This window comes from Saimiri boliviensis, chromosome 4, assembly GCF_048565385.1.
Source record: "Saimiri boliviensis isolate mSaiBol1 chromosome 4, mSaiBol1.pri, whole genome shotgun sequence".
NCBI lineage: Eukaryota > Metazoa > Chordata > Mammalia > Primates > Cebidae > Saimiri > Saimiri boliviensis.
The window spans coordinates 33,181,779-33,201,357 of NC_133452.1; the positions used below are offsets into that span (position 1 = coordinate 33,181,779).

At 39.0% G+C, this 19,579-nt stretch overlaps 1 protein-coding gene across 3 annotated transcripts in view; it reads left to right on the forward strand.

Annotated features, from left to right (window-relative positions):
- The window catches only part of MAP3K5 (mitogen-activated protein kinase kinase kinase 5), a 236,862-nt gene extending 217,283 nt beyond the window's left edge, over positions 1-19,579 (forward strand). For all 3 annotated transcript variants that reach the window (XM_074397398.1, XM_003932483.4, XM_074397397.1), the window contains 5 exons: positions 8,622-8,865; positions 14,245-14,357; positions 15,200-15,312; positions 18,041-18,117; positions 18,793-19,579. In XM_074397398.1, coding sequence (XP_074253499.1) covers positions 8,622-8,865; positions 14,245-14,357; positions 15,200-15,312; positions 18,041-18,117; positions 18,793-18,853 — 608 coding nt within the window. In that variant the 3' untranslated portion in view covers positions 18,854-19,579. The remainder of the gene's footprint in view (positions 1-8,621; positions 8,866-14,244; positions 14,358-15,199; positions 15,313-18,040; positions 18,118-18,792) is intronic.

The following is a 19,579-nucleotide window of genomic DNA, read 5'->3' on the forward strand; positions in this document are numbered from 1 at the left end:
TATGTAATTAAGATATAAAGAAATTACAGGAATTAAGATGGTCTTCAAATGCCCCTGATAAAAATTCCTTTTAGATATAAGATACTACAATTAACCTACCATTTCAGAAGACACACTAAAGAAGACCACAAATTTTAAAAAGTCTACCATTGCGTACAATCGTGCATTGCTTAATGACAGGGTTGTGTTCTGAGAAATTCGTCTTTAGGCAATTTTGTCATTGTGTAAACATGACAGAATGGACTTACACAAACCTAGATGGTAGAGCCTACTACGTGCCCAGGCCATATGGTATGGCCTGTTGCTTCCAGGCTACAAATTTGTATAGTGTGTCACTATTTGAATATTGTAGGCAGTTTTAACACAGTGATAAGTATCTGTGAGTCTAAACATAAAAAAAGGTATAGTAAAATGTAGTATTATAATCTTACGGGATCACTGTAGTATATGCGATCCAGCCTTGACTGAAATGTTATTATACAGCACTTGACTATACATTCATTTCCTGTTATCTGTCTGCTGAGAAGACCCAAATCATGGTTTCTAAATGCCATTCCTCAATAAAAGGAATCAGGTCTCCTTGGAGAAGTGGTTTATTCCAGGCTGGAAGCAGGGGAAATAAAAGATAAGATTGTAGCTTGGCATGGTGTTTCACCTCTGTAATCCCAAGGCTTTGTGAGTCCAAGGCAAGAGGATCACTTGAGGCCAGGAGTTTCAGACCAGCCTGGCCAAAATATCAAGACCCTATCGTCTAAAAAAATTAAAATAAATTAGCCAGACGTGGTGGTGCATGCCCATAGCTACTTGGGAGGCTGAAGTGGGAGGATCGCCTGAGCCCAGGAGGTAGAGGCTACGGTGAGCTATGATTGCACTGCTCCACTCCAGCCTGGGTGACAGAGTAAGACCTCATGTCATAAATTAATTAATTAATTAATTAATTAAATTTACAGAACGAGATCCCATGTCATGAATGAATGAATGAATGAATGCCTGGAACACCTTGTGGTGCCAGGAATAAGAAATTGTCAAAAAGGATGGAGATTTATTGAAAGGACACTAGAGCCAACCTGAAAATGTTCCAAACAGTCCAAGCCAGAATAATCTGAACAATAAAATAAAATAATGATCATATTGGATTATAGATTATAGAATAAAAGAAGCATCCATGAGTCCATATTAATATAAATAATTGAATAAATAAACATATGGAAGAGAAAGGTCAGTTTTTTGTTATAGTAGAATTTCGATTGATAAATGAAAATGAATGAGAAAGACAGAAAATCCCCATTAGGCAAACACCACAGCAATAATTATTGTAGGCAGGGACCATCAATGACTGCTAAAGTCGGAAAAAGAATGAGGAGAAACAGGATATGTGAAGGGTTTTCAAAGTGTCTCCCTGCAAGATATGTACTAACTACAAAGAGAAAACAGTAATTTTACAGTGAAGGAATGTGGCAGACATCCCCTGAACCAAATGATAAACATAAGCATCACTAGTAAGAAGACACGTCAATGTCATGCACCTCCAGATGGGATGCCCTGAGAAGGACATGGCATCACACTGTGGTGTTCTCACCACAAATGCACAGCCTCAGCCTAATCACAACAAGACATCAGTGAACCCCAAATAGGACATTGTATGAAAACCTGAACAATACTCCTCAAAAGGGTGAAGGTTGTGAGAAACAAAGAAATACTAGTTACAGATTGGAAGAGACTAAGGCGACATGACAACTAACTGTAACGAGGGATTCTCGATCAGAAAAAGGACATTGGTAGGAAAACTGGTGAAATTCAAATCATGTCCATAGATTATAGTATTGTATCAAAGCCCAGGCGTGGTGTCTCAACATCTAAATCCCAGCACTTTGGGAGGCTGAGTTGGGAGGATTGCTTGAGGCTAGGAGTTTGAGATCAACCCAGGCAGTGTGGTGAAACCCCATCTCTACAAAAAAATACAAAAGTAAGTCAGGCATGGTGGTGTGTGCCTGTGGTCCCAGCTACTAGGGAGGCTGAGGCAGGAGGATCAGTTGAGCTTAGGAGGTCAAGGCCACAATGCGCTGAGATTGTGCCACTGCGCTCCAGCCTGGGAGACAGAGTGAGGCCCTGTCTAAAAAAAAAAAAAGAAAAAATAGTATTGTATCAATGTTAATTTCATGGTTTTGATAATAGTGCCAAAAGTATATAAACTGTTAATGCTAGTGCAAGTTGCTGAAGGCTATATAGGAACTCTCTGCCCTATTTTTACAACTTCTCTGTTATCCTAAAATTATTTCAAAATAAAAATTAAAAAAAGTATCCAATCTTTTTTCCAAAAGGAACACACAGAACAGAGAGTCCCATACAAGTCCCTTAGGAATTTGTTTTTTCTCAGACTGTTTTCTCACTTTTCAAAAAGGATCAGCCTTTAGATTATTGGCAGCATTAAATATCTGTCATTAGTCCTCTATTACAGTCTGCTTGTGGGTGACCAGATGGAGTAATGCTGAGCACAGAGGCTATGACGGCAGTGCTAGGGTGAGAGTATCGATCATGTAAGCATACCTCCTATACTAACAATAATTGTTAAAAGCTGCTTCAAGCACTTGATATTACCACCAATTGCATGAATCAAGCACATGCTCCAAGTTCACATTAATGTAAATTGAACAGCATTGTGTATGTACAAGGAGCCTCACACAGATGTGATACACTGCACTCAAAAGTATTATGATCTTACTAAGCAACAGATATACCCTCTGTAAAAGAAACTTGGTCTAGGACAAGCATGGTGGCTCATGCCTGTAATCCCAGCACTTTGGGAGGCCAAGGTGAGTGGATCACATGAGGCCAGGAGTTCGAGACCAACCTGGCCAACATGGTGAAACCCCATCTGTATTTTTTAAAAAAGTAAATATTAGCCAGGTGTGGTGGTACACGCCTGTATTTCCAACTACTTGGGAGGCTGAGGGAGGAGGATTGTTTGAACCCGGGAGGCAAAGGTTGCAATAAACCAAGATCGTGCCACTGAACTCCAGCCTGGGTGACAGAGCGAGACTCCATCTTAAAAAAAAAAAGAAAGAAAGAAAGAAAGAAAGAAAAGAAAAAGAAAGTTGGTCTAGTTATTTTCCTCTGGGGAAGTAACCATTTGAGTGGGAGAAGTTTTGTTGTTGATCTCATCATGCTGCTTTGGAAACATGCACTGGATCCACTTACCCACACATGGGCTTAAGACCCCTTGAGTCCCAGTCTTTCTCCTGACACATGGCTCTCTCCTGATAGTCCCCTCTGCGTTACATTGTTCCCAGAGGGTCCTGGGCCACCATTTGAGCTTCCTTCTCTCAAATACCTCTTCTTCTTTCTCTATCAAGCTAAGGCTCCCCTCCTCCAGAACTCTGCGTAGGCCCTTCAGCCTCCATGAATTCCTCAGTGAGTGAGTAAACTACCACTGAATTTAGTCATTGCAAATGTACTTTATTTACCCCTTAGCGCTCTTACTACATGTACATGTTAGGGTTCTTCAAAGAAATAGAACCAATAGGATATATGGAGATATGTGAGAAGATTTATTATGGGAATTGACTCATGTGGTTATGGAAGCCGAGAAGTTCCACCATGTAACATCAGCATCTTCTTTACTAACTGCATTGATTCAAATGCTAATCTGTTCTGGAAACACCCTCACCCCTCACAGACACATCCAAAATAATGTTTTACCAGCTATCTGGCCATCCTTAGCCCAGTCATGTTGACATATAAAATTAACCTTCTCAATGTACATGTGAATTATATATAACTAGGTCTATACCTGAGATAATCTAAGATAATTGTAACTATATTAATTTGTACTTATAATTTTATGTTATATTTGCATGTGCTGTCAGCACTCTTCTGTATATTTGCCCTAGTTCTCCTTTAGATTGTCATCTCTTTGAGAAAAAGGACCAGATGTTCTATGTCATTTGCATATTTTACAATTTCTAATCTGATGATATGTACTCAGGGAGCCACCATGAAAGACCAAAATAACAAAGCACTGCATGAGCTTACAGTTTTATACTTTTTAAAAATTATTTCAGAGAATTTTTAAAGTCATATATACATACATAAAATGATGATTTAAAGTTTACAGAATTAAGAGGATATTTAAATATAGGATTAGAAATTTTCCATCCCTAAAAGTGAGATTATAGTCAACAGGACTACAAAGCTTTTTACGTTATTTAAAAATTTCAGATTAGAAATCATAAAAGAAATTTAAGAATATAGGCAGTTTTAAAAGGCCTAATCTTATCTTCTAATTTAATCTAGAATCACACTTTCTTGAATTATTTTAAAGTTATTTTATTGCTTTCTAAATACAAATAACCCTAGTAGGAATACTCTTACATTCTGCCAACAGTTTTTGAAAACCTAATTTGTTTAACCCCTGCAATCAGTGTTGGGTTTACAAAACGAAAACACATGATTTTGACTTACTCCTACTATCAATAAATTAAGAACTGGGATTTTGGAAAGAGAGATGAGAGAGAGTAGAGGTGACGTTTGGCTAGCCTTAAGAGGTAAAGTGTGAGGATATGGAGAAATTGGAATCCTTGTACACTGTTGTCGGGAATGTAAAATGGTACAGCTACTGTGGAAGACAGTATAATGGCTTCTCAGAAATTAAAGATAGAAGCAAGCACCCTTGTGAACCAGCACTTTCTCTTCTGGGTATATATTCAAAAAAATGAAAAGAAGGATCTCAAAGAGACAATTGCACATTCATATTCATAGTAGTACTATTTACAATTGCCAAGAGGTGGAAGCAACCCAAGTATCTAGCAACAGCTGAATGGATAAACAGAATGTGGTGTATATATACAATGGAATATTTTTCAGCCTTAGAAAGGAAGGAAATTCTGACCCATGCTACAACATGGATGAACCTTGAGGGCATTATGCTAAGTAAAATAAGCCAGTCACAAAAAGACAAATAGTATATGATTTCATAATTTTATTGGCTTTTTTGCTCCTGTAGTTCAAATGGGAGGGAGTAGCACCCAGTGGCTTCTTCTCTCCCATTGTTCAGCAAGTGGGAGTGAGTGTTACAGCTCTTTTACTCCTGTTGCCCACAGCTTGGCAAGCAGGAGTGCTACAGTTCCTTCACTCCCACAGTTCAGTGAGTTCTGGGTTCTTGACCCATGATTAAGAGGAATAAGGTACACAGACACTGGAGAGTGAGTAAAGCAGAGTAGAATTTTATTGAGTGACAGAAAGAAACTTCTCAGCATTGAGAGGGGACCTGAAATTGGGTAGCCGTCTGTGAGGCTGAGTCTGGGGTTTTTATGGGCTTAGAATGGGGAAGTGTGTGTTGATTGGCCCATGGGTGGTCTTGGGAAAAGCATCATTTGATTGCTTAAAAGGCATCATTCACAAGGAATCAACTGAGAGAGAGTGAGTAAGATGGAGAAAGAAAGTCTCACTCTGCTTGTGGACTCTATCCAGAACTGGCAGCTTGGTTCTCAGGCATTAAACGTCCTTGGCTTGAAGGTCAGGTTTCACTGGAGACTGATCCCTGTCTGCCTAGGAATTTGTCTGTCTCTTGTCACTATCAATGTGAGGTATCTAGAGTAGTCAAATGCATAGAAACAGAAAGTAGAATGGTAGTTTCCAGAAACTGAGGAGAGGGAGTAATGAGGAATTGTTGATGGGTAGAGTTTGAGTTTTGCAAAATGAAAATGTTCTGGAGATTGGTTGCATAGCACTGTTAGTATACTAAACACTACTGAACAGTGCCCTCAGAAATGGTTAAGATGGTAAATTTTCTGTAATGCAGTTTTTAAAACCATTATACAGGATTTTAAAAGAGGGATAAAAAAAGCCAGGTCTATGTAAACTTGGTCTTGAAGGAGGACACTCTGGTTTTTGTTATAATCAACAGATGATGAATTCTCTTTAGACTGTTGAATTTAAGTTACCTACCCAACAGTAATGTACAGGAAGTTCTAGATGTAACAGGAGAGGGGCTAGAGGTATAGAGTTTGTCATCTACATATCAGAAGTACTTAACCTTCGTGGAGTTGAATGAGCTCATCTATAGAGAAAAAGTAGAAACATTAAAAAGTGAAGGATAGCTGGGCGCGGTGGCTCAAGCTTGTAATCCCAGCACTTTGGGAGGCCGAGGCGGGTGGATCACGAGGTCAAGAGATCGAGACCATCCTGGTCAACAAGGTGAAATCCCGTCTCTACTAAAAATACAAAAAATTAGCTGGGCATGGTGGTGCGTGCCTGTAATCCCAGCTACTCAGGAGGCTTAGACAGGAGAATTGCCTGAACCCAGGAGGCGGAGGTTGCGGTGAGCCGAGATCACGCCATTGCACTCCAGCCTGGGTAACAAGAGCGAAACTCCGTCTCAAAAAAAAAAAAAAAAAAAAAAAAAAAAAAAAAAAAAAAAATTGAGGGATAGAATTCCAGGTTCCAGCTTAAAAAGGAGGCAGGTAGTAGATAAAAAGGCTCTGAAGAAGAGAAACAGCAGCCAAAGATTTAGAGGAAAATACTGTCCACAGGTCAAGTAGGGTGAAGACAGAAAGTTACCTACAGGATTTGGCTGGCAGGCCTTTGGTGACCTTGCCAAAGTGCCCACATAAGAATGGTGGCATGGGGTCCTCCATTTCTCCCACTAGACTCCTCTCCTCTACAAAGGGGCTCTTAACCTATGATTCATGGACTTAGGAGAGGCTTCAGGGAATCTGTGCAGATATAGCAAAATCTAGGTAAAGTCAGGAATTCTAGGCAAAATGTTGCATGAATGCGTTTTTCTTTTAGGGAGAGTTTTCGTGACTTTAATCAGATTTTTAGTAGGTTCTGTGATCCAATAAATGTTTATGTGCCGAAGCATATGAAATCAAGATCCAATGTTTCTGCTACGCTGATTTCACTTAAATTATGACTAGAATTCCTTTTTGTGGACCAAGTTTGAGGATTTAATCACAATTTATAATATGTTTTCTTACGGGAAGATATTGTTGACAAAAAATGGCCAAACTCTAAAATATTTAAAGGTTCATTCTGAGCCGAATATGAGTGACTATGGCGTATAACACAGCTTCTGGAGGTCCTGAAAACATTTGCCTGGGTTAGTTGGGTTATAGCTTGGTGGTATACATTTTAGAGAGACAGAAGTTACAGGCAAAGATAAATAAATATATGTAAGATATACTTTTGGCCCAGCAAGGCAGGACATCTGCTGGGGATTGGGAGGTGGGGAGGTGGTTGGCGTCCCAGGTCATAGAGAGATTCAAAGCTTGGTAATTGGTTGAGTTAAGCTTTGCCTGAAGAGTTGACGTCAGCATAAAGAAATGCTTGAGTTAAGATAAGGGCTATTGTGGAAGCGAAGGTTCTTGTTATGTAGATGAAGCCCCTAAGTAACAGGCTACATACGGAGAGAAGAGAGGGTAAAATCTCTTATTGGACCTTAAAAATATAAGACTCTTAGTTGAATGTCTACTGGATCAGGAAAAGACCTGGAATGAGAAGGGGATTCTCTACAGAATGCAGATTTCCCCCACAAGTGATGACTTTGCAGGACCATTCCCAAATACGTCAAAGAAATGTATTTTGGGGCAAAATACTTTGATTGCCTTTATGGCCGATTGTTTGTCATGGGATGCTATCCTAGAGTCAGGTTGGAATTTAGCATCTTATTGCTACCAACAGTCTGTTTTGTCAGCCTTATGATCTTTATTTTAATGGTAATGCTGTTTGGTCAGTTGTGCCTAAACTCCAAAGGGAGGAGGGTATAACAAGGCATATCTGACCTTTCTTCCCATCATGGCCTGAGCTAGGCTTTTCAGGTTTTCTTGGGGATCCCCCTTGGCCTAGGGGTAGGTGGTTCTTCAGTCAGCTGGGGACTTAGAATTTTATTTTTGGTTTACAGTATCATCCAAGTTCTGAAGTGACACGCGGATGGCCTCATGTTATACAATATGTTTAGGTTGGAGACTTGTAACTTTTATAGTTTAAATTTCAATGGTCAGTCAACAGGTCAGAGGAGAACACACATGAGAAATCAGTCTAACAGTCAGAGAGATAGTTTTACTAACTTTGAGTATCAGACTGTGCGTGGCGTTTTCAGCACCTGCCCTGTATCCCCTTATATTTTGGATGTTACAGGCAGAAAGCATTCTGTATATCCAAGTGTATTTATATGATCTCAGCTTCCTCAACTCTAAGTAAGTTAATAGTTGCCAGATATTATGTAATCTGAAAATGAACTTTCCTTGTATAAACACGTTTAAATATTCTTGAAAGTTTTTTACCTTTCTTTTAGATTTCTAGCATTTTCCCCACATATATGCAATGTGAATATGTATTGATCATTCAGTACATATGTATTGATCATTCTTGAATGAGATCATTCTGTTTGGATTAGACCACTCTTTCTTTCTGTTTGAATTAGATCATATCGTGTGAATTTTGCAAGTTCTGTAGAAGAACAAATCTGAATGAATGCACAGAAATCCATCCTAACTTTTGGAAAAGGAGTTCAGAATATTTATCTTATTGATAGCAAGCAGGAGGGGTGGCATTCATAGCTTAAGAAATTAAGGTAGTGAGTCATATTTTATAAACACTACTATTGATATTATGCCAAACAGAACTAAGGCCACATTTTAGCCTTGCATCTGAGAGTGATACTGCCGATCAAGAAGACTTGGATGTAGAAGAGGACCATGAGGAACAGCCCTCAAATCAAAGTGTCCGAAGACCTCAGGCTGTCATTGAAGATGCCGTGGCTACCTCAGGTGTGAGCACGCTCAGTTCTACTGTGTCCCATGATTCCCAGAGTGCTCACCGGTCACTGAATGTACAGCTTGGGAGGATGAAAATAGAAACCAATAGGTAAGTCATATGCTGACATGGGTTGGTTTCTTTTCTTTTACTTTTACTGAAGAGCATGTGTTTTTGGTCTACAAAATATGATTTCCTTATCCCATTCATGGAAACTTGATTGAATGCCTTTCTTTATAAACAAAACAGGTTTAGTTTAGTCTCGTTTGTCAAATACCACTTTCTGCCTCTACCATTTAAGCCTTCTTCAGCAGCATTTATTAATTCTTCATCTGCAAGGGCCCTGAGATTTTTCCAGTAGCTTCATTGTAGCCTCATAGACTAAGAAACAGGCTCAGAGCAGAATGTACCTTCCAGTAGATACTTGAAAGAACAGAAAGCTCAGTTCTTAAAAGCCCAATCAAGTTTTTGTAGGGGAGGAAGATCACGAGGTCGAGGGAACAAAACTAATTAATGGTGCTAAAGATTTGTATTTTAGAACCTAAAAAGGAAGATAGTTAACCACCTTTGTGATTCTATTTTATTTTCAATATAACTGTACCATATCTGGAGTATAATTTGCCTTTGATAATTTGGTAGTATAGAACCCACAGGATCAGATTATTAAATTAACAGCAAATGTTTCCTGTTCTCCACAGATGTTGTTGATATAGTTCAAGGTCTGAATTTTTATAACTTCCTGTGCTGCCTACAGTTGACATGTGGGAAACTGACTTTATGACTCTGGGTTTGCATTAAAAAACTTTTTTTAAGTTAATCAACAAAAGTTGTTCAAATATTTAGAAACTTTAATTGAAAACTCTAGTTGTTCACCAGGGAGATTAAAAATATCTTATTTCCAGTCATAAAGTTTAGGTTTTTAAAGGCAAGCTTATATACCAAAATGAGTACAAGTAGTAAAAGCTCACCCTATATTCAGAAACATGGTTGCATGGTTAAGTAGATAGTGTAAGACATATCTTCTATGATGTGCATAGAGCAGTCTTTTTTAATAAAGGGAGATTGGCTCTCTGACTTGCATATCTCAATCTTGTCCTCTGAAACGCAGCTCTTGCCATCTCTACTATTTAATGGGAAAGAACTGGGGTCTTTTGTCTTCTGAGACTTCATGGAAATCTTGGTCTCCCTCCTTCTTCCTCTTCTCAAGCAAGAGCCCAAGGATAACACCCCATTCGTTATGGAAGATGTCCATGTTAGTCACTTGCCTCTAAGTTACTCTCTGTCGCCCAGTCCTGAGTGGTGGTGTTGTTTGGACTCCTGCTGTGAACTCTGGAGGAGGAAAGTTCACTCATTACTGTTTCGGTTGACCCCTTCCCGCCCATGACTTCCGGTTAGAATTACACAGATAGTAAAGCTACTTTGTTTACCAAAGAGCTGGTATATCTGCTTTTCTGGCCCTGAAACCTCCTGTCTACAGTAACCTGGCTTATGTCAACAGGATCTGCCTCTCCTAATGCAGCCTAGACACGACTCTTTTCCCTTCTCTCCTTGGCCTATTTGGTTAGCCTGTGCTCACCACCCTGGTGCCACCATCTGTCCACCACCCTTGGGCCATCTGCAGTCCCTCAGGGCTTCCGGCCACTTTCTTCATGGCTTCCTCTTTCTCTCCTAAGGGTCTCTTGGTTCTAGCTGAAGGCCTGCTTTTCACATCTGCCCATCTCAGTTGAAAAGACTGGCATTTACTCACGTTTCTTTATTACATAATTTAGTTTCTACAACCACCTACACATTTACACTTTTTCCTCTACATATTTCCATTAGAATCTGGAAATATACAGATAATCAGCCTCTTGTTTTCCTTTTTCAGTAATATTTCCCATGGTCTCCATCACCTGCAGAAAAGTGAGATGATAGACAACGTTTGCTTCACATATGATTTGAAGAAAGGGCAGCTGATTTAGTAGAAAAACCAAGTGATTGAAATAAGGGACCCATCCTGTCCATATTGGTCCTTCTAATCTTCAGTTGAATACTACTTGAAATACAAAGGCATACCTACTACAAAATGAATCTAGAAGAAATGTTAGTGTGGAAAGGTTTTTTAGGAAAGGTTGTGGAATGAAATGTAAGTGTGGAAACCTTTTTTAGGAAAGGTTGCTCTCATATTAAAAATTGTAAGCTTAGAATATTTAGGATGATCACTGATTCAGCTTGAAGGATCACTTGAGCCCAAGAGGTTGAGGCTGCCGTGAGCCATGATTGCACCACTGCACTCCAGCCTGGATGACAGAGCAAAACCCTGTCTCAAAAACAAAAACAAAAAGCTAACTCAGGAGGAGCTGCCTGTTGATCTAATTTCCCCATCCTGCATTTCTGGAATTACCCACCAATCCAACTCACCACTCCCGCCCATCCAAGGTTAAAAATTGACCTTATGGCAGATCCTGCCATACTCTTCTGGAACAGAAAAGCTGACAGTTGCCTTGATTTCAAAATATTGCCCTACTAACTAAATGAAAAGTAGAGATAAAATTGATGGGCTGGATTGTTGTTAAGATACATACTTCCAAGACCTGAATTTGGAGCAAATGAGGTGGACTGTTAGTACTCTGCTTCCAATGTTAAAGTTCTAGTGTTTAAGGTGTTAAAAGAAAGCTTCAGACAAATTAAATTTAACAGAGTTTAATTGAACAAGAAAAAAATAATTTGTGAATCAAGTGGCTTCCAGAATCACAGCAGATTGAGAGAAACCCAGGGATGCCTTGCGGCCAGAACAAATTTATAGACAAAAAAAGTAAAGTGATGTACAGAATTGGAAGTGTACAGAAAGAGCTGGATTGGTTACAGGTTGGCATTCACCTTATTTGAACACTCAGCAGTGTATGAATGGTTGAAGTTGGCTGCTGGGATTAGCCAAGACTCAGCTATTGTTATAGACGCATTCTCCTAAGTTAGGTTTTCAATCTTGTCTGTTAAGTTAGGTTATAGTTTGTCCACGAGGACTCAAATATGCAAGTTCAGAGTCCTTCACAGGCCATAGTTCATTCACTTTAACAAAAGGTAAAAATAAATTACATAGTCTAGACAAACATAGGTTAAACTCTAGACATCGTAACTGTATTCCTTGAGAAAACAGTAAGACGATACCATCACTATCCTATATATATAAATTAGCAAGAAGGACAAAAATATACACCGGATCAAAAAACTGCCAACTTAAACATTCACATGGAACTCGCTGCCCATTTCTTTGGATCGCATTTGTTCTGGAGTAGATAAGGAGCCTCTCTCCAGCCCTCTGCTCCCTCTTCTACCTTTCAGTTCATGCTGCTTCATCCACCTAATTGTGTACCACACTTACCCCGAATCTGTCTTTGTTAACCTATCTTCCTCCACCCACCTTCTCTGTCTACCTCTCATTGTGTTTTACTTTTTCCTACCTCTGCTGCCTACTCTGCGGGGATCCCTTCTCCTATCTAAGGGTCTCATCTTTATGTCCTGTAGGAATGGGGTCGAGCCTGGGGGTCCGGGAAGGTTTCCTTCCCATTCAGCCCTGGAACGCCTCTTTTCCAGGGACTGAGGCAGCAAGGAAAAGAATAGTCCTTATTAAAGGCCAGGCACTGCACTTGACCCTTTACCTATACTGTCTAATTTAATGCTCACAATAATCTTTTCTGGAAGCTTACTTTTCTTTTTTACAAATGATTTGAAAACTAAAGCCCAGAGGCATTAGGTAATTCATCCAAGGTTAACACAGGAAGTGCAGGGCTGAACCGGGACACAAGCCCAGATCTGTCTGTCAGCTGCACGATGCTGACTTCAGAGTATGTCAAGTGAAGCAGAAACAGACTTTTCCATGGAACATGGTCTTGAGTTAAGCCTATCAATACTCAGAAGAAACAAATAGAGGCTTGTTAAGAGCTGTAGGTTATGCAACAATTTATCTTGGTAATCTTAATAATTATGTATTTTAAATTACTATTTCTGAATCCAAGTTCCACCAAGATACTTTTCTGAAAAATTAGAGCATCTCTTTTCATAACTTGGAATGTTTTTTTTTTGAGAAATTCTATTGGAAATGGTGAGTAGGTTACCAGTTGGCTCTCAGTTACATAGCGAACCTTCTATGGGTAAGAACTTTGTATGAATATCACAGTTTCTCCTTGTTTCTTTGGAGACTGCATCAGATGCCAACTAGGAACTGAATGTACCAGGAACACAGCTATCCTTGTACCCGTTTCACCCCCACCCCCTTAGAATCGAGAAGCATAATAGTAACAACAATCACGATTATAGCAACAACCATGAATGATTATTGAGAATTTGTTATGTGCCAGATATTCTAGGTGACCTCACCTATGACTATTTCTCAGATTTTCATGCTTTAAGAAAAGTGAGTACTTTTCTGATTTGCATTGATTATGATATTATGCACATTTGCCAACTTTTTTGATGGGGGTCTATACATGTGAAATATGGGTCTGTTAATACCTGTATCCCATATTTATATTTTTGACATTTATGGTTGTAAAAAGAAATCGCAGAACACACCTCTGAAGATTCTGGCAGACAATCTGTGGTGGAGGTTTTGAATTCTTGTCGGCAAGCACAGAGTTTTCCAAAGCTTTGCTTCTGGACATGGGGATCTGTGGACCTGCAACGTCAGTGTCACCTGGGAGCTTATTAGAAATAGTCTCAGAAGTCACCCCAGGCGCACTGGACCAGAATCTGTATTTCAATAAAATCAGGGGTGCCTGTGCTTATTATAGCTCATGTCTAGAAGGTTACCCTAGACTGGGCGCAGTGGCACACGTACACACATATAATCCCAGAGCTTTGGGAGGCTGAGGTGGGAGGATCATTTGAGGCCAGGAGTTCAGAGACCAGCCTAGACAATATAATGAGACTCTGTCTCTTAAAAAAAAAAAAAAAAAAAAAAAAAAACATGAGCCAGGCATGGTGGTGCAGGCCTATAGTCCCAGCTGCTTGGGAAAACTGAGATAGGAGGATCACTTGAGTCCAAGAGTTTAAGGCTGCAGTGAGCTATAATCGGGCCACTACACTCAGCCTAGGCAACAGAATGAGACCTTGTAGCTAAAAAATAAACATAGAAATAAAAGATCAATGGCCGAGCGCGGGCCAGTAATCCCAGCACTTTGGGAGGCTGAGGCGGGTGGATCATGAGGTCAAGAGATTGAGACCATCCTGGTCAACATGGTGAAACCCCGTCTCTACTAAAAATACAAAAAATTAGCTGGGCATGGTGGCGCGTGCCTGTAATCCCAGCTACTCAGGAGGCTGAGGCAGGAGAATTGCCTGAACCCAGGAGGCGGAGGTTGCGGTGAGCTGAGATCGTGCCATTGCACTCCAGCCTGGGTAACAAGAGCAAAACTCTGTCTCAAAAAAAAAAAAAAAAAAAAAGAAGGAAAGAAAGAAAGAAAAGATCACCCTGTGTTACTACCTGTCAAGCAATGTAATTTTCTTCTGCAGATTACTGGAAGAATTGGTTCGGAAAGAGAAAGAATTACAAGCACTCCTTCATCGAGCTATTGAAGAAAAAGACCAAGAAATTAAACACCTGAAGCTTAAGTCCCAACCCATAGGTGAATAGCAGCAAATTTTTTAGTAATACTGTTCAGCCAGGCTGCCACAAAAAGCCAAGAAAGCCAGCAAGAAGTTTTCATTGCGGCTAAGTCAGCATTTGTCTCTTCTGCCATGACTGCAAGTGGGGATTGCTTTTTTAAAAAAGTCCAATTTTTAACTGTAGCAAACGCATTTCCTCTAAGTGCAGCAAAAATAGATTATTCATAATCATTTTTTCCTGAGATTATGTATTACTGAGGTATTTAGGGCTCTCCATGTTTTTGGTCTTTCTTTAAAGATTTCACAATGAGATTACTGTAATAAAATAATACTAGTTTTTGTCATTTTGCATTTATATTCTGTGTATTCTAGCTCTTTGCCTTATAACTTGAAGAGGCTTGAATAGAATAAAGATATAGTAGTAAAAAGGCATAGGTTGGGAGAATCTCATTTAGCCCATTTAGAGGGAAACAGAATTCATAGTTATTTGTCTAAATACATGGCTTTTCCATAGTAGAAAAAGAGATTGTTATAATTATATAGTTCTCTGCTAATTGCGTTTATCTTTATTGCATGAAAACACAAAGTATAATTTTGGTACACAGTGTTTATTCTAAGAAACCATAAAATTGATATGAAAGTATAATGTAGGAGTATCATTTTATTATTGCTTTTGCTCCTTGTTTACTAGTAAATTCACTAGTCTGAGTTTTATTCATATTATCATTTATACTGTCAATCTCAATTGTTTCTATGAACTGTTCTCTGATAGAGCAAAATCTTGTAAAGTATCAGTAAATGTCTGTTGATTGTGAGGGTCGTTAGGGGAAACTAAGAATATCTTCCCAAAATTCTGTTCTAGAAATTCCTGAGTTGCCTGTATTTCACCTAAATTCTCCTGGCACAAATACTGAAGATTCTGAACTTACCGACTGGCTGAGAGAAAATGGAGCTGATGAAGACACTATAAGCCGGGTAAATAAAACTGCCTGTGGGACAAGTATTCTTTTTTTTTTTTTTAATGGCATTTTCGGTTTTGGGTTACATCTGAAGAACATGCAAGATTGTTGCACAGGTACACACATGGCAGCATGATTTGCTGCCTTCCTCCCCATCACCTATATCTGGGGGACAAGTATTCTTTCACTTCATTTCATAATGTTGAGTGCCTGCTATATGACAGGCATGGGGATACATGGGTGAGCAAGTCAGACCCAGCCTTGCCCTCCTGAGGCTTATAGACCAGGGTAGGCACGTGACAATCAGGTAACTCCACAAATACAGATGTGATTCAACACTGGCAAATTCTATGAAGAAAAAGGTTATCAGGTGTTATTAGACAGGGAGAAACAGGCTGGGGAAGGTTCTTGGAGAAGCGGATGAATGAGGGAATAAATAGGCCAGTTATATGTATGCTCGGGAGCGGTGTGGGAGGGAGGCAAGGGAAGAACTTTGTGCAGGCGGCTGTAGTGTGCACAGAGACAATGGGGCAGGCAAAAGCTCTGTGGCCCCGAGATCCTTAGGAATTTTATATGTTTGAAATGAAAACCAGAAAGAATGGGGAAAAAACATCAAGACAGAACTAACCGAAAAAAATTCTTCTTTCTAATTCTTTGTTAATTTTTTTTATTTGGGAGACAAGGTTGTGCTCTGTTACCCTGGCTGGAGTTCGTTCAGTGATCACAGCTCCCTGCAGCCTTGACCTCCAGGGCTCCAGGGATCCTCCCACCTTAGCCTTCTGAATAGTTGGGACTACAGTCATGAACCACCATCCCCAGCTAATTTAAAACAAAATTTTAGAGATGGAGTCTTGCTCTGTTGCCCAGGCTGGTCTTAAACTCCTGGCCCCAAGCAATTCTCCCACCTCAGCCTCTCAAAGTACTGGGGTTATAGGCATGAGCCACCATACCAGGCCTGTTTGTTAAATGTTTAATTATTTTCAACATTATTAGACTCCACTGGGCAGCAGCTATTTTATTGCTACTTAATAAAATGAATCTAGTTGAACTTATTTCAGAACCATTTTCTATACAAACCATATTATACCTATAATAATCTAATTCCTCTCTGCTCCATATAGACTTTTTGTTGTTGTTTTTTCAGACAGACTCTCACTCTGTCGCCCAGACTGGAGTGTAGTGGTGTGATCTCAGCTCACTGCAACCTCCATCTCCCAGGTTCAAGCGATTCTCCTATCTCAGCCTCTTGAATAGCTGGGATTACAGGCATATGCCACTATACCCAGCTAATTTTTTGTATTTTTAGTAGAAACAGGGTTTCACCATATTGGCCAGGCTGGTCTCAAACTCCCGACCTCAAGTGATCTGCCCCTCAGCCTCCCAAAGTGCTGAGATTACAGGTGTGACCCACTGCACCAGCCACTATAGACTTTTGTAATGAGCATGAATAGCGTTTGTTTTAAGATTATATGAACACATAGGCATACATTAAAAGGTTGTAATATTTAATAGAAAGGGCCTCTTAATACCATATTGTTTTAATTTGTTTTATATTTAAATTTTAAAAATAACCAAGAATAAAGATCTCTCTTCCTTTGACTTCATACTTTATTGATTAACTAAATAGAATTTTGGGCCACCTTAGAAATTGACATTTAACAAGTTACAGCTGAATAAATTTAAACAACTCCAGAATATACAGTCTTCTAACTTAGGCTCAAATCCCAATTAAGGAATAGTAATTGATAATCTACTAAATTATGCCCTTTTTATTCGATTTAAAAATAAAAGCTTCAGGCCAGGTGCAGTGGCTCATGTCTGTAATCCCAACACTTCGAGAAGCATAGTCAGGAAGACTGCTTGAGGCCAGGTTTTGGAGATCGGGCTGGTCAATATAGTGAGAATTTGTTTCTCTTAAAAAAAAAAAAAAGTAAAAATTTAAAAATGTAAAGGTTCAGTTTAAATTTAGGACTCTGCTTTTATGGTGAAGTATAGTCAAGTGCCTTTGCTTAACCATGAAAAAATAAGTTCAAAAAGTAAGCATAGACTGTACCTTTCCAGGAGAACTTATTATCCACTTGAGAAAAAGCAAAGCTGCCTAGTGCTGAAACTCTTAAATACAAGCATTTGCTTTTGAACAGCAGATGTGATTACAAGTGAGTCTCATCTGTTCATTAGCAGACCATTCAGAAGTTCAGTGTCACTTGTAATCTTTTCGCATTTGGAAGTCAATATGGATGCATTTCTTTTTTTGTTTTTTGTTTGTTTTGAGACGGAGTCTTATTCTGTTGCCCAGGCTGGAGTGCAGTGGTGCAATCTCAGCTCACTGCAACCTCTGCCTCCCGGGTTCAAGCAATTTTCTTCCCTCAGCTTCCCAAGTAGCTGGGATTACAGGCACGTGCCACCATGCCCAGCTAATTTTTTGTATTTTTAGTAGAGACTGATTTTCACCATGTTGGCCAAGCTAGTCTCCACCTCCTGACCTTAGATGATCTGCCTACCTCAGCCTCCCAACATGTGGAGGTTACAGGAGTGAGCCACTGCAGCCGGCCTGGATGCATTTCTTTGTATTTATTGAGTAATAGGGAGGCCCTTTCCCTAAAAATCCTGGAATATTATGTTTTTAGTAGATTTTCTTCTACATTTATTTTTAATTATAGTCAATATTTACATTATGAATAGAGTTTTGCTGTTAAAGTTTTATAAAACATCTTACTTTTGTGCGTATTTTACTTTCTCTACAGTTTTTGGCTGAAGATTATACACTAGTAGATGTTCTCTACTATGTTACACGTGATGACTTAAAATGCTTGAGACTAAGGTACCACTTTTCTTTCTGTTGTCACAATGGAAAGAGCACCAGGCTAAGATCAAGCAAAATGAGTTACCTACCTAGGCTGGGTCTCTAATTAGCTTTGCAGTTCTGGATAGAGCTCTCTAGCTCTTAGCTGCTCTGAGTAAACTGAGTTAGTTGGAACATACTATTTTTGAGGGCTCTAATAACCAATATTTCTGAATTAGTGAGTGAAAAATCAACTGGAAGGTTTTTTTTAATAATATGCAAACTAAGTCCATGCAGATATTGTAAAGCTGCCTTAAACAAGTGCTTTTATTTCGTTCATGATAGTGTTATACTTCATAAATATTTTGAGGAGGTGCTGATTTGGCCCCCAAAAACCTGGTATAATCTGATATAATTTCTTATTGATTAAGGCCAAGCATATAACGATTATACCCACTATTATAAAGACAAATTTCAAAAATGTTGAAAATCTAAAATGATGGTTTGGGACATGGCACTTTGTGGGAGTGAAAAGGGAAGGAATGGAGGGATGATGAGAAAATATATACAAAAAGAATACATAATGACTGATCAGACTTTGGGATCTTCATGTTCTGACCAGAGCAGATGAAAGCTAAGAAGTCACTTTTCTGTTTCAAGGGCAATTTTTCCAATGAAATGTTCTCTTCACCATGTTTTTATGTCTTTCAACAGGGGCGGGATGCTGTGCACACTGTGGAAGGCCATCATTGACTTTCGAAACAAACAGACTTGACTGTTGCTCAATTTAATCTTCAGTGGAAATTCTCAAAATTAATACAGAGCTGATCTTCTTGGGGGCGGGAAAATCAAAGGGAGAGGAGAAAGGAGCTGCACTTTACATCCAGTATTTGTTTACTCATGTTAAAAAAAAACAACAAAAAACAGACAAAACACACTGAAATTTCCTAACTACTTCTATTTCTATAATTTTTAAGGACTCTTCATAAGGACTCTCAAAATAATCCTGGACATTAGAACACTAATGTTCAGGAAGATTTTAATCTCAGCATTTTTATGGAAATATTTTTAATGCAGCAGCTATTGCACTTCAGCCAAATGTTTATTTCACACAAAACAGATATAACATTTCATATGATTGTGCACCACTGGAACAAAACCTAAATGTGACCATAACTTTTTAGGCTTCTATGTGTTTGTTAGATGCTCTAATAATATGAGTAGCAATGCGTAATTTCAATTACTGTATAAAGTTTATGTTTTTTTAAGTGTGCAGAATCTGAGATCAATGGTTTTTACTTGTCTGTGTTGGTTATAATATTGACTATTTTGTAAGTTAAGTTTCTGACCTATAGTACATTTGTTTGAGTCGTTTATGTACTACTGAACTGTACCAGTTGCACATGCCTGAACTGTAGTAATGTTAGCTTGTTCTAAAGCTATCCATTGTGTCATATTCACTCTAAAAATTAAAAAGACGCTCAACATACTGTTTTGATAA